A 26,577-nucleotide genomic window follows, 5' to 3' on the forward strand; every position below is an offset into this window, starting at 1 on the left:
CCGTTCGCTATACCTCATTATTGAAGAGTGCCACTTCTAATTGCCACGATCGTCTATTACTTCTTAACTCTGTGGTACGCCTCGTCTTTTCCGCCCCTCGGCTGAATCATAGAAATAAAAGGCATCTAGCCCCCGCGTTATATGGCCGTCCTACATCAGGTCTAAATACCGTGCTGACATCTAAGGCGTACATTACTTATTCGTGTCGGCGCATTGAACACTGCAGACCAGGCTCGGCGGTGTGCTGGTCGGAGAAAAATATCTTCAATTGCTAGGCTGACTCCGCCTGGTAGTATCTATATATCCTGGCATCATTGTCATCTGCAACTTTCTGTGCAACGCCAACAATGCCCGTTAGTTGGGGTCTTGTACATATCAAATCATGCTCCCACATCCAAATCCGTTGTTGGTACCAAATCCATTTTACCCTTCATCGTCCAAATCCTTCAGGACACAGGTCGTTTGAAAGGATGTGCTTCAGTATTCCTGTGGGAAGTGGTTAGTCGGTGGAAAGGGGACTGTGCGGCATGTTCGAGTACTTACAGAACATAATCATCCAGGCTGACCAGACTAGGCTCGCTAAACAGGAGATAATAATATTTCAGTGTCTCGGCAAGCCAGAACGACTCCATGGTGTCGTCTTGGTAGTTGAGCAGACTGGTGACGTCTCGCACCACAGCGTGGGCGACTTCAGACTTGGTGGCCTGGTCCACGGCCAAAAACATTTTCCACCCCTTCTCCATCCATGACTCGTCACCAGTAATGCGGTACATGATAAAGATGGATTCAATGGCCTCGGGCCTTAACCGATAGTCGCGTTCGCCGATGTTGGTGTAACCTGGTCTCAGCCGCTCTTCTGATATTCTCGCCGCCACGTACTTGTCATGTGACAGCGCCACTCGGGGCACAAATGATGGGACAACTTCATGATCGGTGTCTTCAGCAGTGTCCCCGTCTTTAACATCCACGGTCCTGGAGGGCAGCTCGGCTTCGCTGTTCTGTTCAGTCTCTGCATGGCCCTCGGCATTGCGCTTCCTTTTCGTTCCACTGTCGGAGAAGGGAGTAGCATCATCATCTGCTTCACTCAACTCCGCTCCACTCAACTCCGCTTCACTCAACTCCGCTTCACTCAACTCCGCTTCACTCAACTCCGCTTCGCTCAACTCCGCTTTCTTTGCGGCGTTCGCAAGGGCTTCCTCGTGTAGTCGCTCTTGTTCTCGATTGAGGTTGTCCACGGCCTTGAATCGTTCGTTCAGATAGGGGTCAAGCGCCTTGTGCCACTTCTTCTCATCCCATGGACAGGCCGTCATACTCTCACAAGGAACCAACTCGAAAGATTCAGCCATGATTCCCACGGGCATTGATTCATATGCCCATACACAGCCTTCTGTCAGCTTTCTGGCGAGGGTCATATCCTCGGGGATATCAAACATCTTGGACCCCAAGGCAAACATGCCGCCGGCGAAACAACCGAGGTGGGACCCCTCGTATTTGGTCACCTTCCGTTTAGATTCAATTTCCTCGCGGGGAGATATGCTCTGTTTGGAAACAAACAGAATATCACGGTCTTCCTTGATCATAGGCCGGAAGAGTAATTCCTCCCGGACCACTTTCATGGCATGCTCATACATTGTTTTGTATTGGTCATTGACCCCTCCCAGCAGGGCGTACTCTTTCGGCAGGTACTCATAGGTCGAGTCAGCGAGCGCTCCAATCCCATACCGGTGGGCATCAGAATGGGGTTCAGTGCTGAGACCTTGTGGCTCGCAATCAATTTCATCAAAATCTGGAGTCGACAGCGGGTTTGCAACCCGTGCTTCCTTAGGTTCGTCGTCCTTCTTCTCCTCTTTAGGGAGGGGAGGTGCTTCGTCGGATACCTCTCGCTTGTGGTGGGGGGAATCATCGTCGATATGCGAAGGTGGAGATGGGGGCACTTCCCCTTTTGGGGGTTGCTTGCCTACAGAGTCATCATCGGTGAAGACTGGAAGAGATGTTTGTGTAATAGAAGAGTCGCGAACAATTTCAGGCTTCTTGCAGCCTGATGCGTCGAGTTTCAATGGCCACAGCCCAGGGAGAGTCGTTTTCATCTGCCATTTCTCCAGAGCATCCGTGATCCGTGCAATGGCGTCATAGTATTTGTCTTCCTTTGTGATCTGCGCCAGTCTGGTAAATTCGACGGACAAGGATCCAAGCTCGGCAAGGACCATATGGGTGCTTGCTCGGTGAGGCTGCGATGCGTATGAGGGTGCCCAATTGTAGTAGCCGATGGGCATTCTGTTGGGGGTATCGAATGCTCCCATGAGAACCTCGGCAAGTTCAACAGCTTTGGTAAGAAGAATTTGATATTTCCCATTACTAATATCATAGGCTCCGAGAAGACCACCGAGGTAACGGATGGTGGTCTCAAAAAGTGGAATGTCTTTCCTGGTCGAGGTTTTGAAATCAATGTCTTTGACCAAGGAGACAGCGCGATCAAATTCATCATAAAGACCCATGATCCACAATGTGTCCAACGAGTCGACCAAGGTGGCGCCCCAACCATTGAAGGGGTTACCGGAACCTCCGCTCAAGGGCTTGAGCTCGTCGTGACCGAGAGAAAAGTTGGTGTAACCATACCATGCATGCTTGAAGGATTCACGGATGGTGGTCTGCCTCCGCTGTCTCTCGTTCTTTTTTGCGGCCGACTCCTTTCCAAAGGGATATTGAATCTTGGGCAAAGTCTTGGCCTTTGCGGTGGGTAATGTCTTGAGGCTGCGGGGAGGAACAGGGAAATGTTCCTCCTGTTGCTTCCAGTATGCCTTTGGCTGCTCATGCGGGCGGGGCTGAACCTCCAGACGACCTTGTCCACGTTCACCAAAATCATCGAGGGCGCTGTCTGGTTTGGCTAGCAATTCCTCCCCAGTCACTGTAGGGCGTAGATCGGGCGAGGGCGAGGGCGAGGGAGAGGGAGAGGTAGAGGTAGAGGTAGAGGGAGACTCGGCGGGTGTTTTAGGAGAGGGAGTGGGAGTCACAGGATGTATGACGGGGGTGGGCGCATTGACGGGTGGTTCTTGGGGTTCAGGAATCGGGAGAGGTATGGGTTCGGTGTAGTCGATTGGGGGAGGAAGGTCTTCAGGCTTGGGTCGGAAACCGACAGCTCCTCCTAGTGTCGAGACGGTCCAGTCACTCAGTCGACTCAGGTGCCATAGTGTGAAGGTGGAAATGACGGCGACAATCAAAAAAACCCGGTAGCGACGGAGGCGCGTCATGATGATAGCAACCGTGCTGAGTGAACGGGGAGGGATGGTGGTGTAAGGGTCACGAACTGCATCGACGTAATCCAACAAGCGAAGCGTGTTTGCGAGGGTGTGGTTGTTGGGAAAGAGCGACAGTCACCTCATGGGTCTGGCAATTGAAAGAGGCGCAGAGAGGTTGAGACTCGATGTAATCCAAAATCAAAGGTCAAAGTTTGGATGGAGGTAGGTTGGAATGAGGATTGGAATTACACATGCACGACAGGGCGGGAGTGCATGTTGGTGGAAGTCATGGTCCTGTTCTTTTTTACAGAACGCAGTACCACAGTACTCCGTACTTTGGCTATTTGATGAGGCTTACGACACCGAGCCACATGGAACCCGCAATGGAATCGATGATTTGGAGGATACGGGCAACGCTAGCAGTGCGTGGGCTAGCGTGCCAGGATTAGGCTCCGCATTACGCAGACGCCTACAAGGCTTGACTGTCACGACTGTTGGCTTGGGAAGGATATGACGGGTGAACTTGCTCCTCCCGAATCCACTAAAATGGCCCCTGGATCAGCGTGGCCGCCTTGGCGTTTTGATGCCATCCACTTGGGTGTAACTTATGCACACATAATGCAATTACTTACTCCGTAGGTGAGAATAAGGGGTTCGAGAGGAATCAGGATATGGTAATGTTGTGCGACCAGCTCCTGGTGTACAACATGCCCTGGTGTCTGGATGCTTTGATCATCGTATTGATCTCTGTGATATCAATTTCTACGGCAGGGACTTGCCCATTATCACGTTCATTAGTCCTTTTCTCATCCACGGCGGTAAGTCCATTGAGTCTCCTTTACCCACACTCGGCCGTGTGGCGTCAGTGCAGCAACATCGAGGCTTCTCTCAGTCGACACTCCAGTTCGACGTGCAAGGTCTCGTGTCTGCCCAGGTATTGGAATGGCTGTAGTGGTTTCTTCTTCAACAAGTCCCCCACTGTTGACACGATTGCCATAACTTCCTGGACTAACATGGCCAAGTACTCGTATTCCGCCCTGTTCGTGGTCTGCGCCACTCCGTGGTCAAAATATCCAGGCATGGCGTCGACAAAATGCATCTGATCTTGGAGAAATTGTGAGTCAGTATTGAGGTTCTCTTCTGGGCTTCCCTGGCAGAGCCTCTCGCAGATCCGTACGAGTTGGATGACGATGCTGGATAGAAGTAGGTGACAACTGTATTCCGACCGAATTGTTCTACTGCCTAAAATCCTTGATACAGCCGCGTTGCTCTTTCTCAACAACTCCAACTGCGCCTCCCGAGGTTGGTTTTGGTCGCTACCATGTTTCTTGAGGTGTGCTAGTAGTTTAATGCAGACCATTTCTTGGTCTTCTCGTAATGTGTCACTTTTCTGGATAATGGGTGTACTGATAGTCCGGGTCACCGACAACCTGCTGGCAACAGAGGGCGTAGACACCCCTTTCAAAGACGGGTGCGAGTCAAGCTGGGCGGGAGACAGATATCTAGCCAAATTTGGAGGGCTGAGAGCAGGGGTGGGAAGCCCGCTATTGTTGAAAAAGGCAAACTCACTCGCCATGGACAGACTTCTGTGGTCAGTCATATCAACAGCGTGCAGTGAGTCGATAGGTTCGTCAAATGTGAGAAAACCAGGTTCCCCTGGAGTAGGGATGAATGTAGTCCACGGAGGTTGGCTGGACTGCCGTTTGGAATGGTCTTCAGAAGTCTGAGTGGTGGCTGGAGAGGGAATCGACTGGATTGGGATCGTGGTCACGACCCAAGATTTTGAATTGATATTGCCGATGGAGTCGTCGATGGGCCGTTTTCGTCGCTTTCCGACAACTTTACCTACCCGAGATTCGCTATAGACGCAAGATAGCCGCTTCTCCAGACATCGACAGCAGCCTTGCTTATTCCCATCACACCGCACCTGTCGAGCATGCCTGTCAGAGAATGACAACAATGGGTCCGAGGCGGAGATGGTACCTTTGCGGAGAAGCAGTGATTGCATGCTGCTCTCAGTTTAATCGGTTTGGCATTTTTGGACGCAGCAGGGGCAGTCGATGCGCTGCTGCTACTGCTGCCATTGGTGCTGGATGTGGCTGGAGGAGATGACGAGGATCTGGGCGTCGAGGATACAGATCGCTCAAGCCTGGTCTCGGCCGATGTTTCTGGAACCCTTGCTGCCTGTCAATGGCAATTTCTGAGATGTCGAATGCCAAACTCACCTGGACGGGGTAGTCATGCTGCTAGAGGTATGAAATGAAGAGTTATGAAGAGTTATCGATCACAGTGGACCAGGTCAAGGACAGGTCGAATGCAAATGTATGAGGAGGAGAGGGAGGGACAAATCCGTAGATATTGATATAGAGTAACGCGATTGAGAAAAGTAAAGGACTGTCTTGACCTGGGTGGATGTAATGGATACGATATTGTATATACCTTGAAGTACTAGGGTCGTGGCGGGCGATAATTGAGATGCAGGTTCATTGAAATGCATGGCAAACGAGTAGCCCAGACGTTGGATGGCCAGGAGGAGGGAGGCTTGCAGGGGGTTTGTTGGCGACGGGGCGCGGCTGGTGGGATCGCACTGCGCCGTGCCCAGTGGCAGTGGCCATCACAGCCAATGTGCAGGGTACGATGGGTTTCCAGCGTGGGATACGAGAAGCCAGAGAGGAGCAAGAGGATTGTCGACGGTCAGCAACCTGTTAGGGTAGGGCGGATGGGGTGGAGGAAAGTCCAGGGTGGGATTTGTCGAAGGCGATTCAGCGGTGCTGTCCAGTGCCATCCCATGCAGGTGGAACAGTTTGAAGCCACGAGATGTCGGCAGCTGTCAGACCAGAGGTCTTGGCCCTAACCTGGCTGACTGTTTAGACCAGGTTAAGATTGTGCTTACCGTATATTTTAGAATGTTTAATAGCCGTCTCGGGCGATAGGGGAGGGTGGAATGTGATGGGCTTGCCACTTGATGCCTTGCTATCGTGATTGCTCCTGAGTGTTCAACCGAGAAGCTCCAGTGGCTCCCTGGTCGAGCCCGAAAGGGATCTGGAGAACGACAGCCCCTGTAGCCCTTTTTGTGCCTTTCCACGCCCGATCAAGACCAAAAGGTCTAGGCGGTCGTGGTGGTCTTTGACATGAACGGCTTGATGACTACGGAGTATGGGGCGATAAACCCAGCCAGGGACAGCGGTGGGGACCCTGGGCCCCGATCAGATAGAAGTTGATGAACGTCAAGCAGGCCATAGGACCTTTGAAAAGGAGCGCTCAAGATTATGACTACTAAGGTTAGGCAGGTAGGTACTACTTACCGTACAAGAAGATGCCACGGATTGTCGAAGAAAACCAGAACAGAACGAAACTCACTCAAGACTGGGGGTTCGTTGGTGCCAAGCTGTTCTACTCTCAGTTGTCACTGGAGAATCATGAATTATGCAGCCAATGGCCCCTGGACTGCTCAAGGCTCTGCAGTAGAGAATGACCAAGTTATGCCGTATGCATGCATGCCTACCCCTCCCTACCTACCTACGGAGTAGGTAAGTACCTTACGCACATTTGTTAGGTACCTACCACCCAGAAGGATCTACGGTAAGGTAGCCTAGGAGGAGAATTGGCAGGCTTGCATATTGACACATTGCTTGTTATTACGCACACTTTCGCTTCACGGCGCCAGCATCCGCTTCACCGGCGTCTTGAATCCTTACAAGGTCAGCAAAATCATATTGATACTGGCCCCAAGTTTCCTAGTTTGGTTTCCACAGCCGACAGTTTGAATACTATACATGCAACGACACGCTAGATTGTTAATGTAGTAGTATTATAACATGCTTCCCGTCATGCAACCTTCATCTGGGAACGAACGAACGAGCGAACGAACGAGCCTGGCTTCTATCTTTATGCCCTTGAACCCAGCTGTCCACCTACACAGGTGTAGACTTTGGACCAACGGCACAAGATCAAAATTGAATTGCGTTTAGTGTGGCGCAACCTTTAGGGCATCTAGGCTCTAGCTATTAGACAATTCCTCCTGCGAGCAATTCTGGAGACTCCATGATGTCAACTACAGATCCGGCCACGGTTGACGACGTTGGCAATATGCATTCAACATGACACTTAAGTACTGAAGCAGTATTGAAAGCATTCTTTTCCACTGGACGGAAATATCACCAGGGTCATCCAGTGTCCCGCCATCTACGTCTGTGCTTACAGTATTCGTCTTAAAGTAGCTAGCTACATCGAGAGAATCTGGAGTACCTATAGCCACTACTGTACTGGTACTGGTACGTCGCATCTTTCCCGGCAAGTTTTAGGTGCTTACGTATTTGAATCCTTCCTGTACAAAAAGGCAAAAGTTATAGAACAAATTGCGACTAGAAACACCGGGAACTGCCGTGATACATGCAGGAGAGGCGGTTACATGGCCATCAGACCTTACAAGGTAGTCATCCATGTAACCCCGACTTCAAACCTTCACCGACACAAGACGACGCTACATACTCCGTACGTATGAGATTACCTAGGGAGGTACTAGATAGAGACAGAAAATCCATGTGGATTTCTTGGCATCAGCCGCAAGCGACTACCAGATCCTCGTCGACATGGTTCAGCCCGACTACTGTACCCGTAAAAACCATATTCGCTCAGTGGCACCAACAAGTACCAATAGAAATACCAATAGACAATTAGCCCCCTGTTAGATATTGCTTACCTGATCTTCGACCCCGGATCAAGCCTAAATAAAGAAACAGTCTTTTGAATAAACATGTTGAACCTCTCCACCACTTGGCCATTTACTACTTCAGCCGCCATGACTATTGCAACGGCTGGGTGGCATTTCAGGCCCAAACTTGCCGTCTGGGCGTATGGCCATGTGGCCGCAAGCAATAATTGTCAATCCAGCCGCCTGGCGTTTTTATTCACCCACGTGGATATTACTCTGCTGTGCTGTTCGAGTGTGCCTACAGGTACCGCCCCAAGATGAAGAACGAACTCACGTCCAGCTGCCAAGGCACGGCAAGGTCACGAACGAGGTGGAACACGACCCCCACGAACTTGACCGTCCCAGACATTTCCCTAGTCGCTGCATACTTGCTCGGTGAAATTGATCAGTCGAGGTTCGTCTGTTGCTCAGTCGGTCTGTCGTCGACAAGGATCATGATGGTGGATGGCTCGCTCGCTTATAGCAAAACAACACAACAAACACGAACATCAAGCAAAGGGCCAACCAAATTTTATTCACGCCCTTCAGACCGGCTGACATATACACCATCACATCACCATCTGACGCGTTTCAGCCGCTCTCTTTACGGATCAACTCGCCCCAACCATCCATGATACAATAGGAAACTGCCTATTGAGTACCTAGATTCGGTCCCATGAGTCTGGCCCCTTCTGATTGTTCTGTCGCATCGTCTTCGTCATCATGAAACTCCATACCTTTGATACACTACCGCTTAGCAGCGAGGTGAGTTGTGAGTTGTAACTGCCAACTGCCGATCTCCTTTCTGCATGTTGACGAACGTTGTAACGTATCAAGAGCCTCGCTGTCTTTACCTGATTTATCTAGGACCAAGAGATGCGCAGAGCATGATGGGGGTTTTCCCCTGTTCCTCAACAAACCCCCAGGTGGTCTCACACGTGACCATACTCCATCGCCTTTGGCTTTTGCATGTCCAGAACGTCCAAGTCACTCATGTCCTCAACACAAGCCAGACTTCTGAATTCTAACCCCATGGTCATCAGGATTTTCAGATCGCACGCCATCCAACATCAAAGTAACACAAACACCGATCTGTTTCGAGCTGATATCTAGGTATCTATCCTTGCCTGCCTCTAAATCATGCATGCCTTCCTACGAATGAGCCCCCTCGGCCTTTCACACAGTCTGGATGGGTCCGCGACTATGCCTGTAACTATGCTGATCACGGACCCCGTTACCAATGCAAACAAGGTTTTTTTATATATGCCGTACATGTTGCAATACCGTGTGAGTCCGCAGTCATGGGAATACCCCGATCGCCGAAACATGACTATCACGCACATGTCGCTTCCGGCAGCCCAGCGGTCAGATTCCTGGGAGGCCTGATGTGTTTCTGGCCTCGCCTTGGTGGGCCTTCTGGAACTGTCTGATGAGATTCAGCGGACCCCCTCCAGTGACGTTTTTCAGGTTATCTTCCTCCTCGTCACTGCCATTGCTGTGGTCATCATCTTCAGACTCGTTTTCGTACTTCCACGATCCTAGCTCCCCCTCCGCAGCCTGGGTCTCAGGGACTCCAGGACTAACACTTGCTAGGCCCGCTTCAGCTCCATTCGATCGGCCTTTTCGAGGCTGTTCCGTCGTGCCAGATATGGTCTCCGCCACTCCATGAGATTGGTTTGTCATTCTGTCAGCATGGCCTGATGGTTCTTCTTCTGTCACGTTGGAAGGCCGAGCTCGTCGCCGTCGCGCAAGAACTGAAGCCTGTCCGCCGCGGGCATTTCGCCCCGGCTGAGGTGAAGTACCAAATCCAGTGGCAGACGGCTGATGATGGGGGTCCAACAAAAGAGACTGAAGAGGCGACCCGACTGGGGGTTGTTGAGAAGCAAACTTTGGTGTCCCTGAATTTGCACGATGAGGCGGAGAGAACATGCTCTGACGGTTCGCCGCACTGCCAAAGGTATGTTCCCGCTCGAACGTAGGTGCAAAGTTGGGTGACAGTAGTCCGGGGCCAGGAGGAGGCATGTTGAATCGTCTCTTAGACGATTGATAGTTATACCTGATGTCGGTCTTTGGATTGCGCGCGTAGTCATTGATAAAGCCCCAGTAACTATTTTCCAGTTTGTTGTCTTTGGAAGAAAAGTACTGTTCTCGCGTATCCTTAGCCGGAACATTTGCGGGCTGCTGTGCGCCTTGATTATTGAAACCAAACTCTGCGAATGAGCAGACGTATCCTATGCCATCCACATGAATCGTAAACTCTCGGAAGAAGTCGATGATGCGATCACTGCACTTCGGAAGACTGAAGCACAAGACAAAAGGTGTAAAGATCATGCTTAGGACTTCTTCGACGAAAATCACCAGTTTCATCTGATAGAGCTGGGAGAACTCTTGTTTGACATCGGTACTGTGCAGGCGTCCCTTCCAGTGCTCCGGTTGGTAATGGGTAAAATCAATCACCTCTTGCAGCGAGTTGGCCGTGTCGTACACCATGTTGTCATCTGGCAGAAGGCCACGCGCGACCGCCCAGATACCTCCAAACAAGCCGAGGTAGAAAATGGTGGTGCGACCAGGAGTAATCTCAAAATTGAGAAAGTTCTCTTGGTCCAAAATTGTCGCCAAACCCAAAACACTAACCACAGCTCCTGAGACCAAAGTGACCAATTGGGCCGCCTGCACAGTCTTATCTTTTGGGAACTGGTTTATATATCTGCTGGCAAACGGATATGACATGTTGATGCGTCGCTGGAATAGATGGTAGAGCTCATTGAACTCGCGGAACTTCCACTCTGCATACGGGTTGTATTCTCTGGATCCTATCTTGGCAGGGTTCTTCTGGTATTCATTGAAGTTTAGAAAAACATGCTTGATGACGAAGAAGGCTGCCAAAAAGGGGGAGAAGATCAGGCTGGCAACTCCAGTCATGAAAAAGCGATTGCGGAGGGCTGTTGATAGGGCTGTCCTATGGGTGTCTTTGAGAAATAGAGATTTGATTTGGCCTCTTTCGTTGAAGACAAAATCCATGATGCACAGATCGATACTCCATTCCAGAGTCCGAGTGAAGAGTCTTCGGTTACGCAGAAATGGGATGGGCAGGGTCAGGTCGAGGATGTCTTTGTTGATCATGGCGATCATATAATTCTGCCGTCGCATCAGTCTGCTCGCAATGTCATGAGCATCCATCCGCTGTTTACTCTGAGTCCTGATCCAGGCACTTTGACGTCGACCTGCTGCAGCTGCTGTGTTTGGATTGGAATCTCGCAGGGCCATGAGACGGCTGACGACTTCCTGCCACGATATGGACTGGATTTCATCCTCTGGGATGTTCAAGAGGTGGAGGTAAAAATCGTGCATATGCCGCAGCCGAGGAATGTCTATGATGTAGCTGACCGACTTCCACAACCAAATGAAGGTGGTGATCCAAAGGAGAGCATTTGGAACGAAACCCATCTTGCTGGAACAATTGTGTATTCGGATATCGGACATCTTGTTGCTGCCTTTGAGTTTACGATAGTCGATGCACTGGGTCAGAAACAAGGAAAAGCCAACGATGAAGCCAATGGTGACAATGTTGAAAACACGCATCAAGACAGTCGACCAGAACCCATGGCAGATGTAGTAGTTGTAAACATCAAGCAGGAAGTTATCCAAGTTGAGTACATTTACCCAACGAAACATGGCCTTTTCCCTCGGGTCTTGATTGGCAAAGCTGCCCCAGATGTTTCGAGCCGTCGGAGTTGCTTGATTGTATTGACCGGAAGTCGAGCGACCTCGTCGTTGTCGGTCAGAAGTCTGCGCTGAAGATGCGTTGTCGGGGAAAAGCCGTGGTAATTCATCTGGGACATGGCTTGGTGGCGGAGGTAATGAGATGGAGGTGCGGCCTCCCACGCCATCCTCGATCAACAAGGAGGCGGGAACATCATCGTCGGCCTCTTCCACGTCCAAAAGCTTATGGTTCTTGTATGCCCACCGCGGCCTGGCGGACCCTTTGCCCTTGTCTTTCCTCGGCTGGGAGGCTCCGCTAGGACGAGTTTGAGACTGGTTGGTGGAGAGTCTCGGGGACTCGAGGTCTTGAAAGCCATCGGTGTACGGCGGGAGATTTGACACAAGACCTGCCCTCTCTTCAAGGTCTGAATCGCCAGAATCTTGATCATGCTCTCGAATTGTCTCGTAAATGGAGGCCGAGGTGTTATTTTGAGAACCAGTGAAGCGGGAGATGAAGTTGGAGGTCATGATGAGATGAGGAACAGAGGGAATCGCAAGGAGAGCGGATGATGGGCCAGCAACAAAGCCTCAGGAGTCTTGCACGAGATGTGAGAGAAAGTTGAGAGAACTACGACATGACTGTCGAAATGATGCTTTTGTTCCTGCAGGTGCAGAGTCCGTAGGTTAGGCACATGCCAGGCTTGCCGCAGGCAGAGACGGTCGATTGAGGGTGGGGAGAATGGATATTTCGGGGTCAATCGGGGAACCAAACTGAGGCCGCTTCAAACAAAGTACATCAGGAGGATGAATGGAAGGACGGACTCTGACTATAGTCCGTAAACAAGTACTAGTGAGGTCAGGTGTTGAACAGGGAGATGTGTGAATAAAGACAGACACGGAGATTGACTGGGGTGGCATGTCACGATTCGCCTTCGCCGCGTGGATGATGTTGTTGACGGGCCAGGGTCCGTGCGCGTGAGGGGGTGACGTCGGACGCTATGGGAGACTGGACACTATAGGTACAGTAGGGACTTACTCCTGGAGTAACTCAGCTCCCCCGCGATCCTCGACCCTTGGGTCGTCCTTAGGCATTCCAGGCCCTAGTTCGCCAGCCAAATACTAGGGGAGGGACAAGGCTGAATGCCCGAGGGGACCCCCACGGCCCCTGGACTTAACCAGACCCAATCTAGTACTTAACTGACGAAGCCCTGAACTTGTTGGAGCCAGAGTATGGTCGTTTTATGTATCAACAAACCAGCTGGTAAGTGATATCCTGCATCTGAATTTGCATTCCAGAGTCCATATTTGCTCATGACACAGTCTTTCAGCCGATCGATCAGCCAAAGACATTAATCTAGGTGTGATCTATATCTCATAAAGCTGTCATGTCCTCGGTACTCACACACAAAATAGCCCATCAGGTTCCAGACTCATAAACTCCACGCTGATACTATATCATATATGCCGGGCCATGCGATTGATCCACCGCACAAGGGTATTCGTTAGAAAATCAAAGCAACCAAAAAAGAGACACCGAAACATGCAACGAGTAATTGCTTATGCTCGTGGGCCCGAGAATTGTCCAGCTTCTCCAAGCTTCCCAAACCGGCCACCAACACCGCAAAGAGCACAATTAATCTGTTGAGGACGCCAGAAGTGAGCTTGAAGCAAATCAATGGAAATAGTGTTGTTGACAAAATGCAAAGCGGGATCAAATCAGGGGTTGTAGATCTGGCGGTGCGTGTCGTCGACGATGTTGTGTCATTCAGCACAATCAGATCTTCGTCTTCGTCCAGAAACTTGGACTCGGCCGGCGTCAATGGTTTGTTGTCTCGCAGCCACGTCCGGAAACTCTCAATTTCGGCTGGTACAGCAGGAAAACAAGCCTTAGAGACTTTTTGTGCGGCGTCGAGAGCTTGATCTGTTCGTAGGTGAGCCAGCCATCCCGCCTTGGAGAAATATCACCTACAGTACTGTTCAAGTTTGATATAAAGGCGTCCCAGGACCTCCAAGCGTTGGCCGGGTAAGTCTGACTGAGCACGTTGCCATTGAAGCCTCCGTGAAGCGGGTATTGCACTCCCATCAGGTCTCAGGCGGCTCCTTGTATCGGCAACATCCAAAGACGCAAGCTGTTCCTCCATCTCGATGATCTCGTCTTGCAATTGGAGCAAGATCCGAAAATTGACCCTCTGGAAGCGACGAAATACAGGAGGGAGTCGCCCTTGTGCAAGGGTATCGGCAACAAGGTCATAGCCAGAAAGGGGTGCAACACGGGGAAAATCGAAGTCTGGGTCTAGATACTTCTCCGAACGTGGAGTTCGCCTTGGTGTGAATTCTGCCCGGGGTGACTGTGGAGGTGAAGTGCGATCATGCCGCCGGTGTGTTGCCTGCGGTATGTCCGGATATGTCAGCCTCAACCTTGTAGCCTGACTCTCCCGGTCCTTGGATACAGCGTTGTTCACAGTCTTCTCCTGTGGTGTTTCGATCACAGTCGGTAAGCGATCGTCCACCCCTCCGCGCACGCTCGGCGTTACGACAGACACCGAAGCCATTGATACCCCGGAATCGCTGTGAAGGCTCCTGACTGCACTGCTCTCATTATCAGATTCGTCAGTATGTACCGGGGTGAAGGTGACCTCCTTGACCAGCGAGTGGCTTTGGTCTGGTGGCCTTGACTGCTTGTCCTCCTCATTATCATCCACCAAGAATTGAAATACGTCGACAGAGCTCCTTGCCATACTCGGCTTCATTGACGACGTTTGGGGTTTGGTGAGAGGTTGGGCGGGGGGAGTTTTGTGCGTTTTCTTCTTGGATGTCCTTGTGGGCTTTCTGGATCGCGAGGATGATTTCTCGTACGACTTCTGCGTCACCGTTGCGCCACTGTCGTTGGATCCATGAGAAAAGCCTGTGATTGCCGAAAGGAGTGAGAGCTTGGAAGAACGAGCCGTTTTGCTAACGCCGAGGTAGTTGCTGCGCCGTCGACGGCCTTGTTCTCGCACCGAGATGAACATGCAGTGACACGGAGATGATGGGGGTGGCCGAGGCCTTTTCAGAGCAACCTGCAGATTCAGGCAATCGAGGGTGTTGGATGAAAAGAGGCGTGCTTGACGAAACAGAGTTTGGAACAGTGTCAGGGTCTGAAGGCTCCATGCTCTGTTGCATACGCCAACCAGGAAGAGTGCATATCACAATCTGACCAACTGGGGTAGACGTCGTTGATGGATCATCATGCGTTCTCTCTCTCTTTCTCTCTCGTTAGGAGAATGCGGAGGAAAGGGGTGGACCAGAGCAACTGGCGTCGACAGTTGGAGGGGCACAAACGTGTCACACGTAGGCTTGCCTGCTCAAACAGGCTTGCACGCAGCAGCGGAGCAAGGTTCTGCAGCCAAAGAATGGCCCAATTGACTCGCAGTGCACAGAGCAGGGATGGCAGTCCACGAGATGGAAGACTCGCAGAGGCTGAATAGGAGTTGAATTGCCACACCTGACATTGGCAGAGATAGAGAAACAGATCAGTCGGAGGCGAGAGGGAGGTTTTATTGGAGAGCAAGTCTCGTCAACATATCGGGACTTGTGCCCAACCTTGAGGTACATGGTGCTTGGCCAGGAAGAGGCTTCGCGGGTCAGTTAGGAATGTCACTACTGTCGCCACCTGGTAATCAGTTGCGATCGGTGTACGTACAGTAGAGCGAGACATCGGGGACAACGGGGAGGGCGGAAAGAAAGAGGGTTGGACAAATGAAAGCGAGGGTTGATTTGGCCTTGGGTCTGGCACTGGAGATGGCACAAGACGGGTGCAGCAGCGTGTGAGCAGCAGGACCCCCAATTGCTAGAATCTCGCGCCAGGAAAGAATGTGGCTCATGTCAGAGTGGACAGCTGATTTCCAGTCGATCACTTGTCCGAGCAGAAAAAGACAACGAGACAGACTTTGACGGCACAAGGGCACGACGGGTTGGTGGTTGGCGGCATGCATTAAATCCCAAAATGGTCAGATGAGGCAGCGACTCAGATCAGGCCAACAAATCCCGCTTAGGCATGGCACCTGCACACTAATTCGGACCAAGAAGAAGCTTCATGTCTGGCCAGACCTTGGTAACACGCCTATGTAGATATTGGACATGGATCATGTTTGAGACGTGAAGAGATAGAGGGATCACGGGGCTCTACCTCCTAAGACATGGTACTGTACAGTAGGTAGGTAGCTGGTACCTTGGTACTGAGTTAAAAAAAAAAAGCAAACGTCACGTCTACCATCTACTTGTCCCGCTTAACCACCCGGCCAGAGCGTGAGGGTCGTCCCTCGGTCCAATAAACCCAGTCCTGGTTGGGTTCATGGAGTGTTTGCAATTCGGGGTGATTGCTCTTCCAGATCTCATCGACATTATTAGGGAACTTCTCCTGCCCTCGAGGCACAAATCGCATGGCAACATGTCCTGTGCGCATTTGCAGAGAAATGATGACGGCGAGGCCATTGAGCATCAGGTTCCGGGCGTGGGATGCCGCCTTCTGCCAGACTTCTGCTCGAGCATCTTGATCCATCTCAATTACTTCTTCGTCGCTGGCCCAATCGTCTACGGCAAGTTCGACCGAGTGATTCTGTAACAACACGGCAAGAGCGGTCAGGACTTCCACTTGAGCAAAGCGCCTTCCTAAACACGCACGATAGCCATCACTAAACGGCAGGTACGACCCTCTGACCGGGCGGAACAGGTGCTCCGACGTATCTGCTGCTTCATTGATACCTAAGCCATCACCTGCGACGACTTCATCAGGCATCTCCTTGCCCTGTGGCGTTGCTGTTTGCGACGTCGTTTGGGCATCTCTGTTCTCGTCGAGTAACCACCGATCTGGCCTGAATTCTTCCAAATCGTTGTCCAAATTAGACTTGGGGTGGACAGGCCTCCCTCCAGGGAAAATGGGCTTGCCAGCAGGCCAGTATTTAGGGTTTCTTTGAGAAGCTGTGATGGCAAGGTTGATGTAAGTATCACTCGGCACCGTACAGGTCTTGCCGTCCACGGTCAGGGTTTGCTCTCCAACTCCCATAGTCGACTTGGGAATCCCAACCACAGGAGGGACCAGTCGCAGTTCTTCAGCAAGTACCGCACCAACCATACCACCAAAGAGCCCGGGGAGATCGCGATCATAATCCCATTCAGATGGCGCTCTCCCCTGAAAGATTCGATCAAGGTCCTTGTGCACGCCGACCTGATACTGTGGATGGAGCGCAAGGTAGACCAATGCAAAGTGTATTGAATTGGCAGCAGTCTCATGTCCAGCTAGAATTAATATGAAAACATTTGCTTCAATGTCCGTGTCAGTCAGAGTGTGATCTTTGGCATTCTTAACGCCCTCTGAGGCCACTTGGCCCTTGACCAACTGACCAAGGATGTCCATCGATTCTTTGCCCCCGTCTGACTTCTTGAGCGAGGCCTTTTTGGACGACACGGCCTCTTTCATATAATTCCCCCATTCTGTATAGGCCTCGTTGGCCTTTCTGACTGCCTTGACGGGCAATCGTGCCATCAACCAGCGCGGCATCACCAGTTGCAATAGAATGTTGTCCAGCAAACAGTGCAGGGCATATGTGTAACTCATCGAGTGGCCCGCATCCATGTCATCCTGGTGGTTCTGGATCTTGGAGAGGTCTACGTAGTTGTCATCGACGTCGACCTTGGAGTCTGCCGCTGGCCATTTCAATTTCCTGCCGAAGCCAGCTCGACTGATGACGTAAAGGCTCAGACGCATAGTGTCATCCATGACCCGATGTACGGTCTGGTTTCCTTTGCCGTCCGGACCCAACCATGAAGCAAGCATGTTGCTGGCTTGATCGATCGTTTCGGCCCAGACGAGATGGTTGTTCTTCTCGGTGAAGGGTGGGCTGGTGGCCTTGCGGTGCCGACGCCAGGTTCCGCCCTCGGTCGAGACCACGTTCTTCCCATACACATCCAGCGCACGGTAGATATGGATTGGCTTTGGGAAATCGGTTCTCCGAGTGGTGATTTGACTGATAACCGCCGGCTCAGCCGTATGCAAGATATTTCCTCCGGGGGAGACGACGAGAAAAGTTTCATATCCTGTCCTCTGGAAGATCTCGATGCTGCAGCGAAATGGAAAGTCTGGCAGACAGTAATCGATTGACTTTGTCCACTTCCGTGGCAGTTTGGCTAAGAGGGGCAACCATAGACGATTGGTGACCAGCCAGAACGAATTGATAGCATAGACTGGAGCGATGATATAAGGAATGCCCGACCGTTTCGCCTTGTTCAAGTTGCGGCGGAAACAAAGGGCATAGTTGACGATATAATGGACGACCAAGGCGGCGACGGCCAGCAGGATCAGGTGTCTCATGGTGACGATGACGGCCGAAGTGGTGTTGGACGTCTCTGGTGACGAATCCGGTGGGCTGAGCAAGTCAAAGCAAATCAATGGTGCATCTCGCGAATTTTAAGTCGATTTGCGTTGAGCCCTTTTTTGGGATTATGTCTGCCAGACTGGTGGTGGCTCTGAGACGTGAAGAGTCGGGATACTGGCTCCCAGGGTCAACCACAAACCGAAGGGGCAAATGATGAAACCGCGTGCAGGGAAACGAGATTTCTGACCTTTGAATAAGGAAAGAATAGTCTAATTAAGTTGTATGGACAGACAAGACTTCCACCCACCCAAGTTAGAAAGGAATTCGGCGGTTAGATCCCAAAAACTTGTAATAATGGGATGTCGAGCTCGTACTTATCATAGAAATGGAGAATAGTATGATCCATCAAGGATTACGGAGTATAGGATTCTGCACGAAAACGGCCGGGCGCTTTTATGGGTATGTGGTCATCGTGCAAGCGAGGTCTTGACTTTGACCCTGACGTGAGATCTAACCTTTAGTTTGCGGGAGAGTTATTGATAAGGTCTGATTCGTGCACTATTTTTTAATTACATGCATACCATATGCGTACCTAGACATACGAGCATGTACGTACCTACTCCTACTCTACAGCCTACACATTGCGTGTTGGTTCACCAGACCGTTCCAAGAGTGTAAGGTATGTACGGCGGTAGAAGCTTCCTCTGCTTCTCTACCAAATGCCCACTGTGGCGGGGGATGCGCTACGGCAGGGGAGGCCAGTTAGGGGGTCTCGCCTACGGATATGCTGGGAAATCCTTCCCTTCTAACCGCAAGGTGACGCTGATAACCAAGCATCGAGCCGAGGAGATCGATCCTCCTAAGTAGTAGAGCCCCATTCTTCGTTATTAACAGTAGACTAAGTAGATCGAAGCGAAGTAATCCAAATAGCTTCCGAGACTTCTATGAGGTACATAGTAGTAACCTGGAACACCTGGCAAGTCTGGTAGGGCACGGGTGGGCGATGTGCCGACCACATTTTAATGGTTCATCTTCCCCTAGAGATCCTTGTCTAGTGCTGGCGTGGGGAGGGAGCAGGGGAGCGAGGGATGGGTGATCGGGGAGGTTCTCGCCTAAGGTAGTTACTTGGTGCCAGAACAGTAACAGTTTCTCGGGCTCTGCCACTTCCGTGAACAAGAGTAACAATCACCTCAGACTCTCTTTGTGTTGTACTTAATGGTCTCGCTCGCCTGTTAGATCTTTCTATCCTGGCCCGGACGGATATTGATGCAGATTGGATTTTGAATTGGAGTTTACAGATTGTACTGGAGGTGTGTGGGCTACAAGCAAACACCAGTGAATCAACCGTACATCCTGTCCACCCGCTGAGCCTTCAACAACAACGATGACGATAAAATATTAAATACGATGAATATTTAGAGATCGACCTTCCATACCCATGGTTCAGGCATAAGTTTCGAGAAGAGGAGTAAACCCTTTTTCTGCGGAACAGAGGCATCAACCATGTCCAAGTGAGACTGAGACCCCTAGAACTTATTAGAATACATACTTGTCAAACATCTCTGGAATTAATCCAATCAACAATCATTTAATGAAATAATACTCGTAGCTAGGTATGTAGGTACTAACCGGTGGGTCGAATTTGTCCCGCACCTTCAAAATGCCAGCGCCACTAAGTACGTCATAGACATGCGACATTGGATAATTCTCACTTGGAAACTGATACGCATGATATAGCGAGCGATGAACAGGAAGGATAGATGCCACAATAGTCCAATTGTGCAAATACGAGACAAAAGCAAAACTGATAGCGAGACTACGCGCAATATATTCTGGACTTCTAACACTTCATAACCCTCAACCTCTTTTCGTATGCATTTTGCTCTTCCCCTTCCTCTACAGCAAGGTATCATCGACGCATGCAGACTTACACTCACTGCCACCCATATGGGTGCTGAGTTCACCTATAGTCCTGAGACCTGGCCGAATTCCTCAAACATGACTTGAAACACAAAATCCAGACCCAACACAGTTCGACACAATGCGCTGAGAACCACTGACTGGAATTCCCTAGCACACAGTGTCACATCGTACCACGCTGCCTCTGGCAACCTCGTCGTCCGCACCGTTGGCTACACCATCTTGGGCGCCCACCCGGAAACCTATTTCCTGAACTCGTACTTTGTGCCCTGCCTCCAGCTGTGCACGTCATCTCCCACGTGTCTCCACGTACTCTCCACACTGGTCGCACTGGTGGCGCTCGCGTTGCTGTGCCTCTTCCAACGATCCGTCTCCTAAGCGGCGGCCTGCTCCAGTCTCGCGCCTTGACCTTGTGGCTCAGTGGACTGGTTGTGAATCGAGGTGGCTCCTGGGCTGGTGACATCGGGTTGCTCTGTCCCGGCGTCGCTAGTGGCACGGGTGCTCAGGTCCTCGGTGGGCATCAGGTTGGAGCCCAGGCCGCTCGCGTTGGTCTGAATGGGTTCGAGGTTGGGCTGCCAGGATTGGAGTTCCTGTTCGGCGTCGGTAAGAATTTGGCGGGCTTCCGCGGGATGGGGGAATGGCTGGCGCACGTCGCCTGGAACCACCGGGGTGTCGTCAAGTAGGTTGAGCAGGCGTCGGCCGTATCGGGCTAGGATAATCTGCTTCTCAGCACGTTCGATGGTGGCGGCAAAGTGTACGTCGTAAGCTTCCTTGATTTTTTGACGAGTCTGTGGAGTGGGTAGAATTAGTGAGCGAGCGCTTACATGATTGTTTGATGATGGCTGGTGTAACTTACAATGTTTGTGAGTTGAGCCTCTGCAACCAAGTTCTGTGCTTCGGCTCTAACAAGCTCCTGCTCGAGGGTGACCAGCTTGGGGCTGGATGGCTCCTTGTACTTGAGTTTTTGAATCTCATCACTAATCTTGGCCTTTTGGTCACGGCTGGGTTGGACGCTGCTCTCAATGTTCCTGATTTGTTTTAGGATGGCGCGATAGTCCTCGAGGTTCTGGACAAAGAGATCTTCTTGCTCGCCAATCTCGGAAAGAATGACACCGATCTTGTCGCTGATGTCGGAAACGGAGTCGTCGTTGGTCGACTCACCCCAATCAGACAGCTGCGAAGCAATCGAGAGCCGCTCACGGCCGGCAGTCTCGTAAGCGGTAATGGCATGATTCTCAGTCTTGATCAACTTGTAGAGTTTCTTGGACAGCTCGGCCTGTGTGGTACCGCGGAGAGTCGAGATGGAGAAGGTATGTTTGGATGCTGCTTTCGCATGGTCATCCTTCTTGCGAGAGCGGATGGAAAGTGCGCGGTTCATGATGGCTCGCGGGAGGTAGCTGGGTATGAGCTTGTCAATGTGGGGTTGAGGTGGCACGCCGGAATTGAAGGTCAACTTCAAGTCTGCTCGAGGCAATCAGTAGAGTAATCGATTGTATAAAGTCTGATACGAAGAATTGGAAAATACTGCTGGGAGACGAATTCAACACAGCAATCAAAAGGTGTGATGTCCAAGACAAAAGTCGCAAGCTCTCAGGTTTGGGGGAGAGGTGGAAAGCATGGACTAGACATAGCCAGCTCGAGCCCGGATTGGGTTCCACAAGGAGGATGATGGCACCCAAGCAAGTCGTGGCAAGCTATCGAAGTCGTGGTGGAATGCAAAAGCCCATGACGTATGTGGAATGTGCTAGGGGAGCTTGGACTCTTCAGACACTGGAAGGTCGAGGGTCCCAAGATGCACATGCGGAGTGCAGATTCTTTGGTAGATGAGATGAGGTGGAGGGGACTTTTTCGTGTCCCCGCAGTCATCATTGGCAGATATGGAGGGGTAGAGGGCTATTGAGGGTGGTTGAGGGCCCTCGGGCGGTTTCATAGGGTCGGTAGTTAAAGGTCGTAGGTGGCTGTAAGTATTCTCTACTTAGGTAACTTAATAAGTATATCCTGACCTAATTCGTGCCTGTTTGAAGGCAGTCGACACACCTAAGTAGAACCCTTTAACTGAAGGCATCTCAGCCCCAACAGTTGGTTGCTTGCCTACCAACACCAAACCATCGTCGTCCCCCATCATCAACATCATTTTCAAGATTCTTGTCCATAGGTACTAGAGGCACTTATTCTTAGATGCATGTCTGTTCATAATCTCTCAAGTATCACATTTTCTCCTTATACAAACAAAGAAGCCAAAATATCTGCTGTAGATACAAGGACCGGACTCATGTCTCATCAGTAAACATGGCGTCGAGAAATCTCAAAGTCTCCATCACATCATCATTATCATTCTCATCATCATCGTCGTGAATCGTCACTCATCAGCTGTATTGTCGGCTCCTTCGCTCCTCCCTCACAATGCGTGTTCGGCTCCCACTGCGTCGCGGCGAGTCATGGTGATGATCGTGGTGATCATGGTGGTGATCAAAATGATCGTTGTGGTGGTGCCGATGATGATCATGGCTGGGTCGATGCGCCGATGTCGATCGGCGCGTCACCGTTTCTCGTCGGTATGTCGCCACTTCTGGCCGCGACACATATTCACGCGACCTTGAGTGTGATGGACGGTACTCTCGTCGTCGAATAATCACCCGGTCGTCATCTCTATATCCCCCAAAACACATGTTGATTGCGTGCGGATGCTTCAAATTTGAGGATACTCGTGCTTAAATCTTTTGTGGTTGATGTGCGACCGCTGGTGTATCTTGGCTTTAGGATACGAAGCTGTAGAAACTGGGGTTTCCCTCTGAGGCGATTAAATTCCCTCAAGACGGCGATCGAGAATATATGTCGCCTCCAATCTCGGAAAAGGCAATTTGAGGCTCCCAACAGAGAAGTCAGATGACTGAACTAGGCGAACACCAGCAAGGTGGAACAGGGCACAAAGAGATAGCCGACGACCGGTCAAGTGGCACTCACCACCGACTTGATATCTTTCACGACACGAGACGAGCACAAAGTTCCTGACACTCGTCTCACGGTCAGCCTAAACGGATGCTTCATATACAAAAACACACAACCTGGTCAGGAAGGGCAGGAAGGGCACCAGCACCCTGACTGTGCTGCAGAAGTGGATTCATCCACATTTCCTTGATTATGCCTCGCTGCAAGACTTGGACGACATCATCCCGTTCGCCTGGGGTGGCTGGGCAAGATACAATCGACTGGGCCAATCTTACCCTAGGTGTTGGAGCTAATAAAAGGTAATATTCATGCTCTTTGTCTCGCTAGGCGAACCTGATCCGTATACAAGGGTGATCCAAGATATCACCTTGATCCCAACCTCGCTACCGCCTGACATACATGTGCATACCACCTATCTACAGAGATCGTTGCCCCGTAGTGCCCGTATCTCTTGTTTGTGAGCAAGACAAGGATGCCTCCCAGAGACTCCCGATGGCGCAGGCTTCTTGACGTAATATTTGCACTTTAGACACTCGTTTAGATACTTAGGCGCATTTTGTCTGTCAACGTCTGTCTCACAAGGTCGCCTCACACAGTCCAATCACGTGTATTAATTGATAAGACGCTATACGCCACTTCATCTCCGTATTGCCACATGAATTGGCTGTCCTAGAAATTATTCGAGTGCTTTGCAATATACACATTCAACCGACATGATGAAAAAAAGAAGATTCCTTGATACTTGCAGCAATATGTTATGCAATGCAACCCAAGCTTCAATCATCGTTGTTAAAAACAGGTCTAGTAATGATAGCTTGGATAAGCAGCAGAAATCAATAATGTTACAGCGTCTCAAACTTTTGCAAAAACATGTCGCCTTCCCCATTTCATCGCGAGACTTCCACCGTTTGAGAAAGATTGACCCCCGGAGACAGTGACTGTTGCGCTGTTTTGGCCATCGCTGCAGAGATGTTATGTCCACTTGCATCACTGTTCGGTGCTTGAACGACCCCAGCGGGTGTGCTTGGTGTACCAGAGGCTTGACGTGGGAAAAGATACTGATTTGATGGGCCTCCTCTGGCTGGATATATTTGTCCATTGGTCAGAGGCTTCTGCGGTGATGCAGATCGCCCTGCACTCGTAATGGCACCTTGTTGAGCACGTTGTTGATACCCTGGCTGACTTGGCCGCTGAGCAAATCCGGGCGGTTGAGCCTGCGCATACGACGCCGGAGGTCCATTCGCGTTGCTGACATATCCATTTTGCTGGATTGGCCGCTGGAATTGTTGTATCGTCGGCCTATTACTATATGGCACAGTCTGCGCTTGATACGGCGTTTGATTAAAGCCAGGTCGTGGTGCTGTCGGAGTCTGGTAGTTGGTCGTGTTCCTCGCTCCGTACCCAGCACTAGCTGGAATTGACGGGTTATAATTTCGAGTTTGCCCATTGTACGGATTTGTGACAGTCTGACCCTGTGTATATCCTTGTCGAGGGTGCGATGCTGCACCTGAGCGGCTGGCTGCCGAGGTTGCCGCCAATGACGCCCTCTGCCGTTTCAGGACGAAGTCATCAACCTGTCCAGTACCTGCATAGGCCGGTACCTCAACTGGCATTTTGGTGGATATGTTGAGCTCCGCGAGCTGATCTCCATTGAGCTTGGCCACCGCATAGGGAGGTAAGGTTCCCACCAGTATGCTGAGTTGACCCCGAAGCATCTCGTATACACCAACTTCAACTTCTGACGGCTGCGTTGGCGAGGAGAGTTTGCTGGGAGGATTAAGAGCTCGCGCTTTTTGGTGTGACGCCAAGATTTCAATCAACTCGGACAATTCCTGTAATACTGTGTCGATGTCGCTAGCCTCTTCGGTCGTCTCAGCCAGATCCTCGTCTTCCATTGAAGTGAACTCGGCAACAAGGTCCGCAAACTCATCCACATCCGAGGATTCTTCGCCCTTTTCAGATGATTCTCTTAGTGACTGTCCTGGTCCTTTGTCCGCTGAAAATATAGTTGATAATCTTTCATTGCCATGTTCGCGCCACCAAGCCTGGCCACGTTCACGCAACGAGGGAACCGAGAGCGAATTGTCAGATGCAGGCGCAAAAGACGAATAGGCAGAAGTGAAGAGGTCGTCAGTGCCTGATGGAGTCCACAATGATTCATTCGGAATGCCATTGGCGGGCTGTAAATCACCACCTGTTGTTTTGGATTGATAGATCGAGCTGTTGGAACCATAAGACAACCATGAGCCAGTCTCCAGTTTGGTGTCCTTGTAGTCGCCAGGGTTAGGATTCTGATCCCAGTATCTAGGTCGAGTTGAAAATCGTAAAGTGTTGGTTCGTAAGCCAGTTGCTTTTGGAGAATCAAATTTCCGAGACATTGTGCCAATATGATTAGAATGAAACACCTCGCCAAACTTGCGCTTCATGATCTTTCCAGATGTCCGAGCAGCCTTTAACAATGCAAAGTCTGTCACCTCCAGTCCATTGGGAAGCCCAGTATCCTTGATCTGGGGGGTTGTATCAAGCGAGGGAGACTCGGCTGTTTGATCAGATGCAAGACCTGAATATAGGAAATGTGGTCGACCGTTGATTTGCGTTCGTAGAGACAGTATCTGGCCCATTCGACCACTAGAGTTGTCTTGGTTGGACCATTCATCTTCGACAGCCTCGACAGCCTTGCCATTTACGAGCTTCGAAGGTTGCTGTGTGAATATTTCAAGTAGTTGTACCAGATTGGAGAGTTTGTCCTTGGTGTCTGGGTGACGAGATACATGGTATTGCTCATCGCCGTTCACAGGAGAAGCCGAGATTGTCTCCAGAATTGCCGCCTGGACGATCTTCACATCCTTGGTCAGGGAGTCGAGTGAAGAGTAAGACCCAGCTAGGATGCGACTCTCAATACTGTCACCCGAGTCTTTGGCATTCAAACGGGTTCTTTTCGTGTCGGGACTATCGGCCACAGGGGTATGAAGTGGATGTTTCAAGAGTGATGGGGTGGTGTCATTTCTGTCAAGAAGTTAGGATGGACAGGATCGGCATGATAAATAGGGCAGACTCACTCGCGAAACACTTGTAGAATGCTTTGTAAAGCACTCTGAAGCGAAGAATCTGTTTGTTTCTCATGTGCAGGGTTCGGTTCAGGAGACACTGTTCTTTTTCGCTTGCCTAAATGGGAAGTGACGACTGCCACCGTGTCGTCGTCGGGGGAGAATCCGTTGACTTGAGCCATGGTGACTTGCGCCACGCGTAGGTGCGCGTTGACTCTACGTGCCGACTAGTGGATTAATGATATCGAACAGGTGACGCAGCCGGAGATGGATCGTCAAGGTCTGCAAAGCTGGCGACGTTTTTGGTGCAATGTATACATTTGTCCTTGGTACACCACCAAGAGGTTGTCATCCACGAAGAGTATGCTGAGGTGCTCGGGTTGTGGGTACTCGGATCTGGGGGAAATACTTGGGCGATCAGGAAGCGAAGGGTTAACTGCGGGCACTGCGAATGTTGTTCAAGACGCGCAGCTGAATGAGGCAGAGAAGAAGAGAATAGGCTGGATCGTTGCCGTACTTAGAAAAAGCTCTGAGAGGAATCGTCTGACTGTGATGTGTACAGGCAGTGATCGGAAATTATGGCTCGATGGCGACTTGTGTATTTTGAATCTGGTCGCGACAAGAACTTGAGAACTGAATGGGACAGAAGCCGAGTTTGAAGTCCACACGACGGAGAT

At 50.9% G+C, this 26,577-nt stretch overlaps 7 protein-coding genes across 7 annotated transcripts; all 7 read right to left on the reverse strand.

Moving 5' to 3' along the window:
• Positions 1 to 148: 148 nt before the first annotated feature.
• On the reverse strand, positions 149 to 3,522 carry PV10_00153 (uncharacterized protein). The gene is made up of 2 exons (XM_016364195.1): positions 544 to 3,522; positions 149 to 486 (listed from the first exon to the last, which is right to left on the reverse strand). Exons 1-2 carry the CDS (start codon positions 3,246 to 3,248, stop codon positions 447 to 449), a joined length of 2,745 nt encoding a protein of 914 aa, XP_016227844.1. The 5' UTR covers positions 3,249 to 3,522; the 3' UTR covers positions 149 to 446.
• Positions 3,523 to 9,023: 5,501 nt separating this feature from the next.
• Positions 9,024 to 12,589, reverse strand: PV10_00154 (uncharacterized protein). Its single transcript, XM_016364196.1, has one exon. It carries the CDS (start codon positions 12,157 to 12,159, stop codon positions 9,295 to 9,297), a length of 2,865 nt encoding a protein of 954 aa, XP_016227845.1. The 5' UTR covers positions 12,160 to 12,589; the 3' UTR covers positions 9,024 to 9,294.
• Positions 12,590 to 12,986: 397 nt separating this feature from the next.
• On the reverse strand, positions 12,987 to 14,924 carry PV10_00155 (uncharacterized protein). The gene is made up of 2 exons (XM_016364197.1): positions 13,601 to 14,924; positions 12,987 to 13,552 (listed from the first exon to the last, which is right to left on the reverse strand). Exons 1-2 carry the CDS (start codon positions 14,640 to 14,642, stop codon positions 13,134 to 13,136), a joined length of 1,461 nt encoding a protein of 486 aa, XP_016227846.1. The 5' UTR covers positions 14,643 to 14,924; the 3' UTR covers positions 12,987 to 13,133.
• A 908-nt stretch (positions 14,925 to 15,832) lies between these two features.
• Positions 15,833 to 17,980, reverse strand: PV10_00156 (uncharacterized protein; the record flags this gene model as incomplete). Its single annotated transcript, XM_016364198.1, has 1 exon — positions 15,833 to 17,980. The coding sequence occupies one exon, from the start codon at positions 17,978 to 17,980 to the stop codon at positions 15,887 to 15,889; it is 2,094 nt and encodes a 697-aa protein (XP_016227847.1). The 3' UTR covers positions 15,833 to 15,886.
• Positions 17,981 to 19,748: 1,768 nt separating this feature from the next.
• PV10_00157 (uncharacterized protein) lies at positions 19,749 to 21,690 on the reverse strand. The gene is made up of 2 exons (XM_016364199.1): positions 20,761 to 21,690; positions 19,749 to 20,692 (listed from the first exon to the last, which is right to left on the reverse strand). Exons 1-2 carry the CDS (start codon positions 21,280 to 21,282, stop codon positions 20,279 to 20,281), a joined length of 936 nt encoding a protein of 311 aa, XP_016227848.1. The 5' UTR covers positions 21,283 to 21,690; the 3' UTR covers positions 19,749 to 20,278.
• Positions 21,691 to 21,883: 193 nt separating this feature from the next.
• Positions 21,884 to 22,941, reverse strand: PV10_00158 (uncharacterized protein). Its single transcript, XM_016364200.1, has one exon. It carries the CDS (start codon positions 22,571 to 22,573, stop codon positions 22,271 to 22,273), a length of 303 nt encoding a protein of 100 aa, XP_016227849.1. The 5' UTR covers positions 22,574 to 22,941; the 3' UTR covers positions 21,884 to 22,270.
• A 573-nt stretch (positions 22,942 to 23,514) lies between these two features.
• Positions 23,515 to 26,536, reverse strand: PV10_00159 (uncharacterized protein). Its single transcript, XM_016364201.1, has 2 exons — positions 25,913 to 26,536; positions 23,515 to 25,859 (listed from the first exon to the last, which is right to left on the reverse strand). The coding sequence occupies exons 1-2, from the start codon at positions 26,080 to 26,082 to the stop codon at positions 23,741 to 23,743; spliced, it is 2,289 nt and encodes a 762-aa protein (XP_016227850.1). The 5' UTR covers positions 26,083 to 26,536; the 3' UTR covers positions 23,515 to 23,740.
• Between the last annotated feature and the right edge of the window lie 41 nt (positions 26,537 to 26,577).

This window comes from Exophiala mesophila, assembly GCF_000836275.1.
Source record: "Exophiala mesophila strain CBS 40295 unplaced genomic scaffold supercont1.1, whole genome shotgun sequence".
In the NCBI taxonomy this organism is placed as follows: Eukaryota; Fungi; Ascomycota; class Eurotiomycetes; order Chaetothyriales; family Herpotrichiellaceae; genus Exophiala; species Exophiala mesophila.

Excerpts from the sequence above, each read along its gene's own strand:
- PV10_00153 (XM_016364195.1), bottom strand. The coding sequence starts at position 3,248 with ATGACGCGCCTCCGTCGCTACCGGGTTTTTTTGATTGTCGCCGTCATT. Across the intron at positions 487-543 it reads AGCCTGGATGATTATGTTCT|GAATACTGAAGCACATCCTT; the intron begins GTAAGTACTCGA and ends CACTTCCCACAG.
- PV10_00154 (XM_016364196.1), bottom strand. The coding sequence starts at position 12,159 with ATGACCTCCAACTTCATCTCCCGCTTCACTGGTTCTCAAAATAACACC.
- PV10_00155 (XM_016364197.1), bottom strand. The coding sequence starts at position 14,642 with ATGTTCATCTCGGTGCGAGAACAAGGCCGTCGACGGCGCAGCAACTAC. Across the intron at positions 13,553-13,600 it reads TATCAAACTTGAACAGTACT|ATCAAGCTCTCGACGCCGCA; the intron begins GTAGGTGATATT and ends ACCTACGAACAG.
- PV10_00157 (XM_016364199.1), bottom strand. The coding sequence starts at position 21,282 with ATGAACCGCGCACTTTCCATCCGCTCTCGCAAGAAGGATGACCATGCG. Across the intron at positions 20,693-20,760 it reads AGGCTCAACTCACAAACATT|ACTCGTCAAAAAATCAAGGA; the intron begins GTAAGTTACACC and ends CCCACTCCACAG.
- PV10_00158 (XM_016364200.1), bottom strand. The coding sequence starts at position 22,573 with ATGTGTTTTGGGGGATATAGAGATGACGACCGGGTGATTATTCGACGA.
- PV10_00159 (XM_016364201.1), bottom strand. The coding sequence starts at position 26,082 with ATGGCTCAAGTCAACGGATTCTCCCCCGACGACGACACGGTGGCAGTC. Across the intron at positions 25,860-25,912 it reads ATTCTACAAGTGTTTCGCGA|AAATGACACCACCCCATCAC; the intron begins GTGAGTCTGCCC and ends ACTTCTTGACAG.